Genomic DNA, 13396 nt, shown 5'->3' on the forward strand with positions numbered 1-13396 from the left:
TGCCAAAGTCAAATTTCTGTAGTATTTATACTATACAACATCAACAACTTCTTTCAGATCTAGACAATTTTTTTTCCAGATTTTTCCCAAATTTCTGGTCAAAAAGTGCAGCCCATAAAAATTTATGTCCAGTTGGTCCAAAGTCATGGAAAAAATTACAGAAAATTTCATAAAAATTGATAAAATGTTGCCCTGATATTTTTTGGGGGGCAGGGGGAATTACAGTGCTCAAAGGGTTAAGGAACTTTCAGTAAACTACCTCATGCCAGCAAGCGAAGCAGATAGAGATTTTCGGGACATATTCTCAAAAATATCTGCTAAATTTCAAGCCTGTATATTTTATCAGAAACATCAGTAATTGAAGTATTACATTCTTAGCTGAAGAGACATCTGATGTTGAATATTAAGAATCCATCAAATTTAGTTTCAACACTTGACCAAAAGTCCAGAGCACATTAACGTGAGAACTGCTTGATATTTACTTTTCTGTAATTTTCCCCCACCTTCTCAACAGAGGCCGAAGCTTCCAAGCTGAGTGCCAACGACATCTTGGCCATGCTGTCACCCGAAAATGAGAAGGTTGGACTCGGAAAAGGTCTGAAGGCCAGAGGCAATGTAGAAGACTGGCTGGGCAAAGTGGAAGAAGCCATGATGTCATCGCTGAGGAGACTCACCAAGAGTGCCTTGGCTGACTACGAAAGGCGCCCTCGTGAGGAGTGGGTCGTCTCCCACGCCTCGCAAGTTGTACTGACCGTCAGTCAGATCGTGTGGTGTCGTGAAATCAGTGAGATCCTGGAAGGTGACTTTGATCGCGCTGAGGCAATGGAAGAATTTGAACAGCAGTGTTTCAAGGTATGTGGGTTTATCAGAATAATTGCCCTTCTCCGGGAGTTTTGAGTTCTTTATAAACTGTTTAAAATTTTCTCCCTTAGATAAAAGAAGTAGAAAGTATGTGAAATGTATTCTGTGTTTGCTTTTCAATCTCTGTGAATTTCAATCCTACAATGTTCCCTCAGATAATTGACTTGTTCCCCCCTCAGAATGGCCATCTTGTTGGAACATCCCATTGTCAGTAAAGATATAAAGGTTGTTCCATAGGAAAAAAGGGTATTACTTTTCATTTCACCCATAGTTTCGCTCAATGATACTCACTTTCCTCTTTATCTGTGACAGAATCTAAACCAGCTGGCTTTCTTGGTCCGTGGAGAACTTCCCAAACTGGCCCGTAGCATCCTGTGTGCCCTGATCACCATAGATGTACACGCCAGAGACATCGTCACCGAAATGGTGCGCTCCAAGGTTGAGCAGGGCAACAGTTTTGACTGGACCAAGAACCTGCGTTACTACTGGGACTATGACGTGGACAACTGTATTGTGAGGATGTCGACGTCAATGTATGTCTATGGATATGAATACCTGGGTGCATCAGCAAGATTGGTCATCACACCACTTACTGTGAGTATAATAATTACTTTTTTTTGTCTTTAACCGTAGCTGATTTAGTCAGTAGAAATTGTAGATAGCATATCAAAAACATGGCAGATCACCCAGGGTAATTGCAAAATTGAAACTCAAATTTCAGATCGGATATTTAAGAAATCTGTTTCAATAGATGATGAAGATACTGAAAAACTTTTCCTCACTGACATTATAGTATTCCACTTCTCCTTGGAAGGCCTTATCTAGTTGGAAAGATTCCCACTGTAAAGGTGCCATTCATTTGCATACAATTCTTATATGATCTTTCTTTCACTTTTCACTTTGACAGGATCGTTGCTACCTGTGTCTCATGGGGGCGCTTCAGTTAGACCTTGGCGGAGCCCCCGCTGGACCCGCTGGTACCGGCAAGACAGAGACCACCAAAGATTTGGCCAAGTCGCTGGCCAAGCAGTGCGTCGTCTTCAACTGCTCTGACGGTTTGGACTATAAGATGATGGGCCGTTTCTTCTCAGGTCTAGCCCAGTCTGGAGCATGGTGTTGCTTTGATGAGTTCAACCGTATCTACATTGAAGTGTTGTCTGTGATAGCCCAGCAGTTGATCACTATCAGAAATGCCAAAGCTGCAAAGGTATTGTATTTTTACATCTATGCTTCCCCAAACTTTAATCTTGTCAGTCCCATTTACAAGTAAACAGGTCCATTCTCACTATTGAAAGCAATGGGTTCAGGCCCAACCATGGTAGCCAAAGGGGTAAAATGGCATACCTGAAGAATAATGGGTCCAATTTTTCTCATGGTGGTAATCTGCCTATCTAAGTTGCCTTTCATATGAGTGAATAAATCAGTACCCCCTAGGATGATGTTAAATTGTAACACTGCTCAGTGCGAGTCCATTGTTCTTCAATCGTTACATAGAAATGTGCAATTTGATTAATTTACACAGTATAAAGATTTTCATATTTCAATCCAACTGCAACCAGAATTTCTTTCCCATCACTAATTAAACAGTCTTTCAACTCATTCATCATATTCAAAAAATGAAGATGTTTGAAGGAAAATAATCAATCATTCGGATAAAAGTCGAGAAGTAATGATGACGGTGTTTGCTTGTTTCAGGTGTCCAGATTCATGTTTGAAGGGCGTGAAATCAAGCTGATCCCAAGCTGTGCCGCTTTCATCACAATGAACCCCGGTTACGCCGGACGTACTGAACTTCCAGATAATTTGAAAGCCCTCTTCAGACCCATTGCCATGATGGTACCTGACTACGGTGAGTGTGCTGATGATGAAGTCCAAATTCTGTACATATCTGTTATCATGTTATACAAATGAAATGAGAAAAAAAATAGCAGAAGATGGTTCAGAAAGTTGTTTAGTAGTTTGAATCAGAGAAGCTGAAACCTTTTTTCAGCTTGTGATTTTCATTCCAAACAATGGTACCGTATTGTAGTAAAACTGTCGAAATATGAATCAAAATTTAGAGCATTTCAGTAATACTCTTAGTTGCACTGTTGTTTCATTTATTTTGTGTCTGTCATCATGATTCAATTGTACTTCGTGGATAACCGTGCAAAAAGTTTGGAGTGAAAGTTTTGATGCAATATGAAAAAAGTCTTGATGCAACTCAAAATAAGTGACCCAGCTGACTGCGTGACCTTTGACATCATGACATTCAGGTTTGATTGCTGAGGTGATTCTCTACTCCGAGGGTTTTGAATCCTCCAAGAACCTAGCCCGTAAGATGGTACAGATGTACAAGCTGTGCAGTGAACAGCTCTCCCAGCAGGACCACTACGACTTTGGCATGCGAGCTGTCAAGTCCGTGTTGGTGATGGCTGGATCCCTCAAACGTGACAACCCGGACATCGGCGAGGACGTCGTGCTGATCCGGGCGCTGCGAGACAGCAACCTGCCCAAGTTCTTGACCGATGATGCTCAATTGTTCAAGGTGAGAATTATGCCAGTAATTTTTTATTAGTGTGTTTGAAACCAGACTGAGGGGCATTCAGGGTAAATATGATGAATTGCTGTATGTACAGGATTAGCCCTCACATAAGCTTGTACCCTGCTATGTCTATTTCCCCATGGTACATGAAGATCACAGATCATAAGATAGTTTAAGACTGTTTTATCATCTGGATACTCACTTGACGTTGTGTAAAATTCTTTTCCACTTGTTTTCTCTTCAACCAGGCCATCTTGTCTGACTTGTTCCCCGGTGTTGAAATCCCGGAACATGACTACGGTGTGCTGCAAGAGTTCATTGAAGAAGGCCTGAGAACCAGAGGCCTGCAGGTTGTGGACAGTATGGTGAGAAAGGTTATCCAGTTGTATGAGACAATGATTGTGAGACACGGCGTCATGTTGGTTGGTCCCACTGGTGGAGGCAAGACTACAGTATATGAGGTGAGTATGGCAGTCAGTTTGACATTCTCTATGACCATATTTCAAAGTTGTTTGTTCACATGTGCAATATACATTTCTTTCCAAATGTCTCTTTTTAAATTCATGTCTGTTTCACAAAGATTTTGAAATACACACTTTCTGTCGTCCGTGCTGTTGGCGGGGAAGATCTCTAATTCAAACACTGTCAATTCTTGTCTGTTTTGACAGATTCTGAGAGACACACTGACCAATCTCCATGCTGCTGGTCATGAGGATCCACAGTATCTGCCAGTACAAACATTTGTACTGAACCCCAAGTCCATTACCATGGGTGAGCTGTACGGTGAAATCAACAAACTGACTCTGGAGTGGCAGGATGGACTGATGGCTCTGACTGTCAGACATGCTGTCAATGTAAGTGACTTTCTATCATATTATTGCAATATTATATTTGTGTTGTATAGATATTTCTATTAACAATGTCGTACAAATACATGTTTATATTTGGCAGTCAGGGTTCACTGCTCACTACATCAATTTGGAATGATCACATAAAATCCAATAAATTAGCCATTTTTGTGCTCGTAATGTGACCTGAAATTCAGATGTTCATGTTGGTGTGAATCTACCACACTAAGTAGAAGTTTTGCAACTGCCAACCATTTAAGTAAATTTTTATGGACTAGCCACCCTGTCCTATTTCCTCCCTATTTTTAAGGAAAAATTTGCAGTTTTCTCATAGCAAAATATCAAATTTTGAATACTAAATATCTCCGAAAATATCAGGATATCAGGTCATGTAGGGGTCTTGAAAAATGGCCAAATAGAGTAAACCTTGTTTAACCCTTTGAGAGCTGTAATTTTTCCCACCAAAATTTTAGTGCAACATTTTACCAATTGTTATGAATTTTTCTGTAATTTTTTTGATAATTTTGGACCAAATGGACATCACATATCATTGGCTACAGTTATTTATCAAAATTTTAGCAGAAATCTGAAAAAAAATTGACTGGCATGTATTTTATAAAGGCGACAAAAATTGACCTTGGCTCTCTAAGGGTTAAAGCTCGGATAAACTACTTCAAAGACAACATTTGGTTGACCAGACTTTCTCTCTGTTCCTCTCTTCCTCTCAGGACACATCTGAAGACCACAAATGGGTGATATGCGATGGCCCTGTGGATGCTCTGTGGATCGAGAACATGAACACTGTGCTGGATGATAACAAAATGTTATGCCTTGCCAACAGTGAGCGTATCAAACTCAACCCTACCATTCACATGGTATTTGAAGTGCAGGATCTGGCTGTAGCGTCTCCTGCCACAGTCAGTCGGTGAGTGAAAATGTACTAATTCAATTTGTAGTACATTTCAGGGGTTTTCTGCACAGTGTAACCTATCGGTTCTGTAACACACATCTACTACTAAATGTATTCCATGATGCAAAGTGTATTAAGGAAAGTTGTGTGAGTGTGCGAATGAAACGATAGAGAGTTGTTATCTAGTGAAACCTGTACAAGATTGACCATAAAAAAGCACTGTGACAGAACATGTTTTCCCCACAACTTCATACCACTGCCATGTTCAAAACGTCTTTCTGACAGAACCACCCTCATTAATTAATTTTTTTCTCAAATCCGAGCTCTTTCACCATCGCAGCTCAGTCTGGACCTAATGCTTTTGATGATGAGGCTGGACCTGTATAAAAGGAAAAGGAAATGAAAAAAGTTGCTTCTATCTATAGAGTGAAATTTCCAGCTGATCAGTGGCACATCTCCCACCAGCAAAAGTATTTTTAGATTATCACTTCTAGCACTTTAATAGCTGTCAAGAACATGGAACACTCAATTTTGTGGAGAAAAAAATGAAATGTCAGTTAAAATAAACAACTAAGTGATGTGCTTTTTCTGCATCAGATGTGGTATGGTGTACATCGACCCTGATGACCTGAAGTGGATGCCCTACGTACAGACTTGGATCAAGAAACACGAAGGACGTCTCAAGGAGGAAACCTACCAGTTCATATTAGATCTCTTTGAGCAGTACGTACAGGATGGCTTGACATTTGTGTCCAAGAAACTGACACAGGCTATCAACCAGGTGAGACAGATCTCAACCATCTATGCTGAGACTGACAATGGGACATGCGCGGTCTTGTCAGATAGTTGACACTTTATAACCATCATGCATCGTAGCCACTATGTAGCCACTGGGCAGAGGTTATCTCAAGGTCTTGTGTGCAGCCATGGCTTGGAGATTTTCATGCAAATTCAATTTGTAGTTTAATTGTCACTCTATCAGAGATTTGTGTCAAAAATATTTCCCATGATCATCTTCCTGCCATTAAGAGAATTAACATTATAGGGGCTGAATTTTGTGTTGTTTAATCTTTTGAAATCAAAGAAAGTCCAGTGTTGTTATGCCACATTTTATCTTCTGACTCACTCACTTTGTTCCATAAGAAAATGTAATCACTCAACTTCTGAAAATCGAAACTATCACTTATAGCAAACATCATTTACAATTTCACCTTTGCCCCCACATTTCAGGTTGAAATCGGCAAGGTCGCTATCCTGTGTGACCTGATGGATGCCATCATCTTCGGCAAGAAATCGCCCGACTTCAAGATGGACACCAACAAACTCCACCCTCTGATCTGCACCGCCTTTGTCTTCTGCTATCTCTGGTCCATCGGCGGCAACATCGTGGAGAGCTGCTTCGATAAGTTTGACACTTTTGTCAGGAATCAGTTTGAAGACAACGGCGATGCCAAGGTGAGCTGTCCACCCCTGTACTCCCAGGCAAATTGAATTGACCCGTCTTCCAGAAATACCTTTCGGTTAAGAGTGTTGGTTTTCTCACAGGCAACGAATGAAAATGATATTTGATCTACAAAGTGTATTGGCATTTGTTCATACCCAATTGGATTGAGACCAAGCTCATCCAAATTGAGGGGATATTATGAGACAAGGGTCTGCCCCTTTTTTTCTGTGAGAATGAAATCTTATCTCTATCTGTTAAACATTTTGTTCGCAAAATTGCCTCCTGGAATTCTGTTGCCATGATAACAGGCTGTCAACATCATCAGCTTTGATGATGTAAAGTGAGAGTTCATTGACAGGATAGGTCGATTCCATTGCCTGTTACCATAACAACTTGTGCTCAATCACATACAGTTGAAAATGCTTAGATATAAAGACGTGTAATGCATTCAGAGCACGCATCCTTATCGCTGATTTCAAATCATAATGCCATGTTTCGCCATTGGTCGTTTCAGCTTCCAACAGGCGGTGATCTGTGGAGCTGCTACATGGACTTTGACACCAAGCGTATGGATCTGTGGGAGAGGATCATCCCAGCGTTCAAGTACAACAAGGAGATACCTTTCTTCGACATGTTGGTACCCACAGTGGACACAGTCAGATATGGCTACCTGATGGAGAAGTTGCTGAGTGTCAAGAGATCAGTGCTTTTCACTGGTACCACTGGTGTTGGCAAGGTAGATGAAAATCATCATCTCTCCCAGTTATTTTACCTCATTGTGCGTCATGATGTAGTACCTCTTTCACTAGTGTGCCTTTTTAACAATACAATTTAGTCTCCCCATTGTTTCTTATGATGGACAGGGTGACCCATATTCAAGAAAACTGGAACGAAAAATTCACTTTGCTCTGAGTGATTGTCTGTTCATGGAGTCCAGACAACTTTCAGCATAAAACATACTGTTTGTCAGTTGTAATTGTAATTGTCAGTTGTATTGTAATTTAAAAGCCATGTATAACTTAGCTCAGCTTTTAAAATAAAACTTGTATCTTTTAAAATGAAATCATCTTCATAAGCAGTATTCAATTTATGGATAAGATCAATGTTACCATTAATTTACTATAACAGATTCATGTTCAAGTCTAAAAAAATCACTCAGAGAAATAGTAAGAGCCAAGTTGATATATTTCTGTCAGCTAGACAGTTTGTACTTAATTTATCTCCTAAATTGTCACGAAGAATTAACATATTTTGCATTTTATTTCATCAGTCTGTGATTGCCCGTGGTCTGCTGAACAACATCCAAGACAAAGAAAACTATGTACCGGTGTTCATCAACTTCTCAGCCCAGACAAGCAGTAACAGAACACAGGAAATGATTGAAGGAAAACTAGAGAAAAAGAGAAAAAATATTCTCGGTGAGTATAAAAATATTTTGCCTTTCAGTAGGGTTTTTTAACTTCCACATGCAGACGGCCAGAAATAAGATAATTATAATTAAACAGACCTTTCTGTTTAGTTTCTAATACAATACATCCTGTAGTATAATTATCAGGAAATTTGATTATATGGAGTCAGATTTTAATGTCTATTTATTCTTTCTTAACAAATTTTGGGATTACTCTATAATTTTATGTTGGCAAAGTTGGACCCCTGTATTCTGAAAAATGGGGTGGAAGGGTTGCAGAGAGTGTGTCTGGAAGAACAGATATGTTGCACCTATCCTGGTTGTCAATTACGACACTGCAGATTCGTTGTATTGATGATGAGTCGAGCAACTTATTCAATGACTTAAAACCCTTTCATCACCATGGTTTCACCCAATCCCATTGTTTTTAGTGGGAAAACCAGACCTCTGCAAAGGGAACTGGGGGTGAAAGACTTAAAGTCTGTGGTGCATGTGTAAAGAATGAGTATCAGTATTTCCTCCGGCATCATTGGAGATATGATCTATGGACTGTTTCTATTTGCTAAAAAAATTATTTTGAAATCTATTTGCTCAGGTGCACCGGCTGGAAAGCGTATCATCATCTTTGTTGATGATTTGAACATGCCCAAACTGGACACCTATGGTTCCCAGCCACCCATTGAACTGCTGAGGCAGTTCCAAGACTTTGGTGGACTTTATGACAGAGAAAAACTCTTCTGGAAAGAAATACATGTAAGATTTCACACTCATTTAGCAATCACTTAATTGTCCTGCGTGCAGATTTCAGTACAGCCCATCACTTACACCTTGGGTCATCATCTTGGTGTATGAGGAAATTGACCAACATGGCTTGACATGTCTTGTATTTGTTGTACATTATCCATACAAATTTTCATATTAAAGCTGCAGTCATGCCACAGACATTAGAAAAAATAGTCAGCTACAGTAGTGGGCATGGATAGAGCAATGGAGGACAAGGAACACAACTAGATTCATGCAGTCAAAACCTGACAAGTTTCTTGACTTACTCAACATGCTATACTTCTCTGTTCACAGGATGTGACTTTATCTGCTGCATGTGCGCCCCCTGGTGGTGGTCGTAATCCAGTCACACCTCGTATGATCAGACACTTTGCCATGTTGTGTATCCCTAGTGCCTCTGAATACAGCTTGAAACACATCTTCAAGGTTAGTCTGCTTATGAAATCTCATCTTTTTTTTTTGTATTCCTTTGTCTTTTGTCTGAAAGATTTCATTCAAATCCTGAAGGAAGATACAGAATTTCTGAAGATGATATTGATTCCAGCATTATTGCAATTAAAAATTTCAATTATCTCACTTAGGTCAAAAACTTACTCATTTTTGTCACATTTGACTTTTTGAAAATTTTGAGGTGGCATTAGCATAGGTTTACAATCTTAATCTAATCCAGGGATCTCTTTTATTGTGAATCATAGACTCAGTGATTGTGGAAAGTTTGAAAAACTACATTTTATTTCAACTTTGTATAGGTTCAGGCAAATCCAAATTTTCAAGATGACAATTTTTTCAAAAGATGTACAGAAACTACTTTTTCAGCTTTCTTGATGTAGCTATGATTAAGCTATCAATTGTTCAGTAAATTGCAATTTAATAATGAAATTCCTCCTTTTTCCCCCTTTCAGTCCATCATCTCAGGTTTCCTGGTAGATTTCCCACAGGCTGTCCGACAGTGCGGGGAAGCCATCGTCGGTGCAGCTGTGGAGATCTATGGACGAATGAGTACAGATCTGCTTCCAACACCGGCCAAATCTCATTATGTTTTCAACCTGAGAGATCTGTCCAAGTGTGTACAAGGTGAGTATAGATCCATCAGGGCACAACAAAAAGGAAAATCATCAGCTAGATAGTCACAGCAAACCAACTGAACGTCAGCTAATTGTCCCGATGGGAGTGAGTAAGGGTTAAGATAGAACACACCTAGTACCTCTCAGCCAGACTGATATTTTGATTCTCTAAATCTCACATTTCTTTGCTGCGCTAAGCTTGTTTTGAACCTATTTTGACAGCTGCTGAGAAAAAGTTTTCAGCATCTGGTTAACTTGTGAATATCAAATCAAAAATTTAATAGTTTCGCATGAAGTTAACACAGAAAACAACAGCCATTTGAAATTTTTAACACTTACATTGAAGGTTATTTTCTTTTTTGATCCAAAACTTTGCATGGTTACCCCTGATTTTATTCCTGATCATGAACTAGAATATTTTAAATTTTTCTTTGAACAAAGAGCAAGCAAAAGTTTATGACCTCAATTTTCGAGGTGAATTTTACCTTTAAATTAAACACATTGGCTTCAGGTTTTGTGAGCATACCTTGATTTGAATCCTTTCAACAACATGGTTTAGCCCAAACCCATTGTTTTCAATGGTGTGTTTGGACCTGTTTACAGAGAATTTGGGGTGAAAAGGTATGCTTCATTATGTTTGCTTCATGTTTTAATATGTAAACCTCCTCTGCCCGCCTTCCCAAGGTATCCTACAAGGTGACCCAAGCAGCATTCGTGACCAAGTCCAGATGTTCCGTCTCTTCTGCCACGAGTCCCAGAGAGTCTTCCACGACAGGTTGATCAACCTCGAGGACAAGACCTACTTCAACGAAATCCTGGCCGAGATGGCCGGCAAGCACTTCAGCCAGACGGTGGACCCGGAGACTTTTGTGAAAGAGCCAATCATCTTTGGAGACTTCATGAAGATCGGCGCCGACGAGTCGGATAAAATGTACGAAGACATTCCCAATCTGGAGAAACTGAAGTCTGTACTCGTTGATGTAAGTTCTTTTTAAGGCAGTTTTTGCCTCGAATATGAAAGCCTTGAACTTTTGCTCAAACTTTCCTCAAGGAATCTTTCAACCATTCACTTTCAAAATCAAGAATAAATATCGGGGGTGACCGCGCAAATTTTGGTACAAGAGAAACAATTTCCAAATATTTACCAAAATTTCAATTTTAAAATGGCCGCCATCCCTGCATTATCTGTATGAGGAAAATAAAATGAAAGGGGGAAATCTTTGTGTTCAAACTAATGCAATTTCATGGAAAAAAATTACATAAATAACATTTTTATCACTTTTTGTTTGGTGTTATTTGTCTATACCTTAAGTTGTAAAAGAATGACATTTATAATTCTGTGTTGTTTCATTGTTTCTTTCTTCACAAAATCAGTACCTGGACGACTTCAATATGAGTTCATCAAAAGAGATGAAGCTGGTGTTTTTCCTGGATGCCATACAGCATGTTGCAAGGTGAGACACAGTCACAATTGAGTGAAGCTGAGTACTTTAAAAAAAAACCATTGAAATCAGTCCATGTGTTTTGAAATTTGAAATCTCTTTTCGTATGAAAATTAATAACTTTGTCTCGTAAAAGTTATCCATTTGGGTCTGTGGCAGGTTTGTGATTTGATCCGTAGAATATCTGGTGATATCTCAGTTATAAGGCTTGTGAGACATGGGTGCATATAACCCACAGTTTTTCCGTACTGTTGTAAACTAAATAGCACATATTAACCCTTTGAGCGCCAAAGTCAATTTTTGTCCCCTTTATAAATATACCCAAGTCAGGTTTTTTTTTCAGATTTTTGCTAAAATTTTGATAAAAACTGTAGCCAATGAAACGTGATGTCCATTTGGTCTAAAATTATCAAAAAGTTACAGAAAAATTCATAAAAATTGGTAAAATTTTGCACTTAAATTTTGGCGGGAAAAATTAGAGCCCTCAAAGGGTTAATTGCTGTGTTCCAAATATCATACTTCCTCCATAAAGAGTAACTGTTGAATCCAAAGTCTCAACAGATTTTATCAGTAAAAACTTGACTCACATCATATCTTTCTTTTAGAATTGCCCGCATGATCCGTCAAGAGAGGGGCAATGCTTTGCTAGTTGGCGTCGGTGGTACCGGCAAACAGTCCCTGACCCGTCTCGCTTCCCACATGTGTGGCTACAAGTGTTTCCAGATTGAGCTCAGCCGTGGCTACGACTACGCTGCCTTCCACGAAGATCTGAAGAAACTGTACGAAATGGCCGGAGTGGCTGGAGACAATACAGTCTTCTTGTTCACAGACACACAGGTATAATGATCATATTGTCTTCATTCGTATAAGAATATCCTGCAGGAATCCTATTGGAATCATCTTAGACCTGTCATGGGACTTCAGTGGTAATTTTGAACACAGGCCCATGCACATCCTATTGTCTTGAAGAAATCCCATAGCAGTAGTAAGGGACAGATTTTTGTCCCATGGTAATTCCATAGTATTCCCATGGAATATTTTTGTAAGAATAAGCTTTTCAAGCTATTCCCTGTATACTGGTCCTCACTTAACACTGAAAACGATGGGATTGGGTAAACTATGTCGGTCAAAGGGTCAAGAAATTTATACTTCTACAAGGGAGAGATTAAAAAATTTGCCTGAGGTCATTCTTTCTACTGTTATATTTTTACAAAATTGCTGATTTCTCATCAGAGAAATACTGCATTAATTGAATATTTCACTCTACTGTCTCTGGTTTATTATAGATCGTAGTGGAAGAATTCTTGGAAGATATCAACAATATTCTGAACTCTGGTGAAGTGCCGAACTTGTTTGAACCCGATGAACATGAGAGGATTATCATGTCAGTGCGACCCAAGGCCAAGGAGGCTGGAATCCCAGAGGGCAGCAGAGATGAAATCTACAGCTACTTCATCAACCGCGTCCGTTCTAATTTGCATATCGTACTCTGCATGAGTCCCGTCGGTGATGCGTTCAGGTCACGCTGTCGTATGTTCCCATCGCTCGTGAACTGTTGTACGATTGACTGGTTCACGGAATGGCCAAGGTGTGTAACGTGTTCTTGTTATCATAATATCAGTAGTTGTAGCAGTAGTTATAGTAAGACTAGTACTACTATTTCTAGCAGTATCATCATCGTCATCACCGCACCCATCATTTTACCATCAAACCACCCCACACTGTCATATCCATTGAGAATGACCCAGCCTAGAAGAAGCAGCCAGAATGCTCAATACTTGTCTGCTATACAGGCTAAGCTGTTATTTTGTCACAACTTTAAACAAGCCTTATTTATGTTACATTCATTGCCTTGCAGAGAGGCCTTGCAGTCAGTGTCGCAGTCATTCTTTGAACAAGTAGATCTCGGAGCTGATGAACTCAAGGTATGCTCTCGTTTCAATATTCCCAGCACTAATCTCTATATAGTGGTGTTTGAATATCAGCAAGAATTAGAAAAAAAGCATTGCCAAATCTCAGATCAGTTGAATGAAATATTGGTGGCAAATTGCAAGAAATGAAAAAAGAAACAGTTTAAAGTAAGGATTTTAATAAAGAAATTTAAACATTAAA

The 13396-nt window shown here is 39.4% G+C and overlaps 1 protein-coding gene across 2 annotated transcripts in view; it reads left to right on the top strand.

The window, feature by feature from the left end:
* Positions 1-13396, top strand: part of LOC139116957 (dynein axonemal heavy chain 6-like) — a 56149-nt gene that overhangs the window by 18849 nt on the left and 23904 nt on the right. For both annotated transcript variants that reach the window (XM_070679708.1, XM_070679709.1), the window contains exons 22-41: positions 515-852; positions 1174-1455; positions 1769-2068; positions 2557-2710; positions 3117-3388; positions 3634-3846; positions 4054-4239; positions 4962-5158; positions 5741-5924; positions 6374-6598; positions 7102-7323; positions 7858-8005; positions 8591-8748; positions 9073-9204; positions 9681-9852; positions 10527-10822; positions 11217-11296; positions 11890-12121; positions 12571-12872; positions 13143-13209. In XM_070679708.1, coding sequence (XP_070535809.1) covers positions 515-852; positions 1174-1455; positions 1769-2068; positions 2557-2710; positions 3117-3388; positions 3634-3846; positions 4054-4239; positions 4962-5158; positions 5741-5924; positions 6374-6598; positions 7102-7323; positions 7858-8005; positions 8591-8748; positions 9073-9204; positions 9681-9852; positions 10527-10822; positions 11217-11296; positions 11890-12121; positions 12571-12872; positions 13143-13209 — 4160 coding nt within the window. The remainder of the gene's footprint in view (positions 1-514; positions 853-1173; positions 1456-1768; positions 2069-2556; positions 2711-3116; positions 3389-3633; positions 3847-4053; positions 4240-4961; positions 5159-5740; positions 5925-6373; positions 6599-7101; positions 7324-7857; positions 8006-8590; positions 8749-9072; positions 9205-9680; positions 9853-10526; positions 10823-11216; positions 11297-11889; positions 12122-12570; positions 12873-13142; positions 13210-13396) is intronic.

This window comes from Ptychodera flava, chromosome 18 (genome assembly GCF_041260155.1).
Source record: "Ptychodera flava strain L36383 chromosome 18, AS_Pfla_20210202, whole genome shotgun sequence".
Classification (NCBI taxonomy): domain Eukaryota; kingdom Metazoa; phylum Hemichordata; class Enteropneusta; family Ptychoderidae; genus Ptychodera; species Ptychodera flava.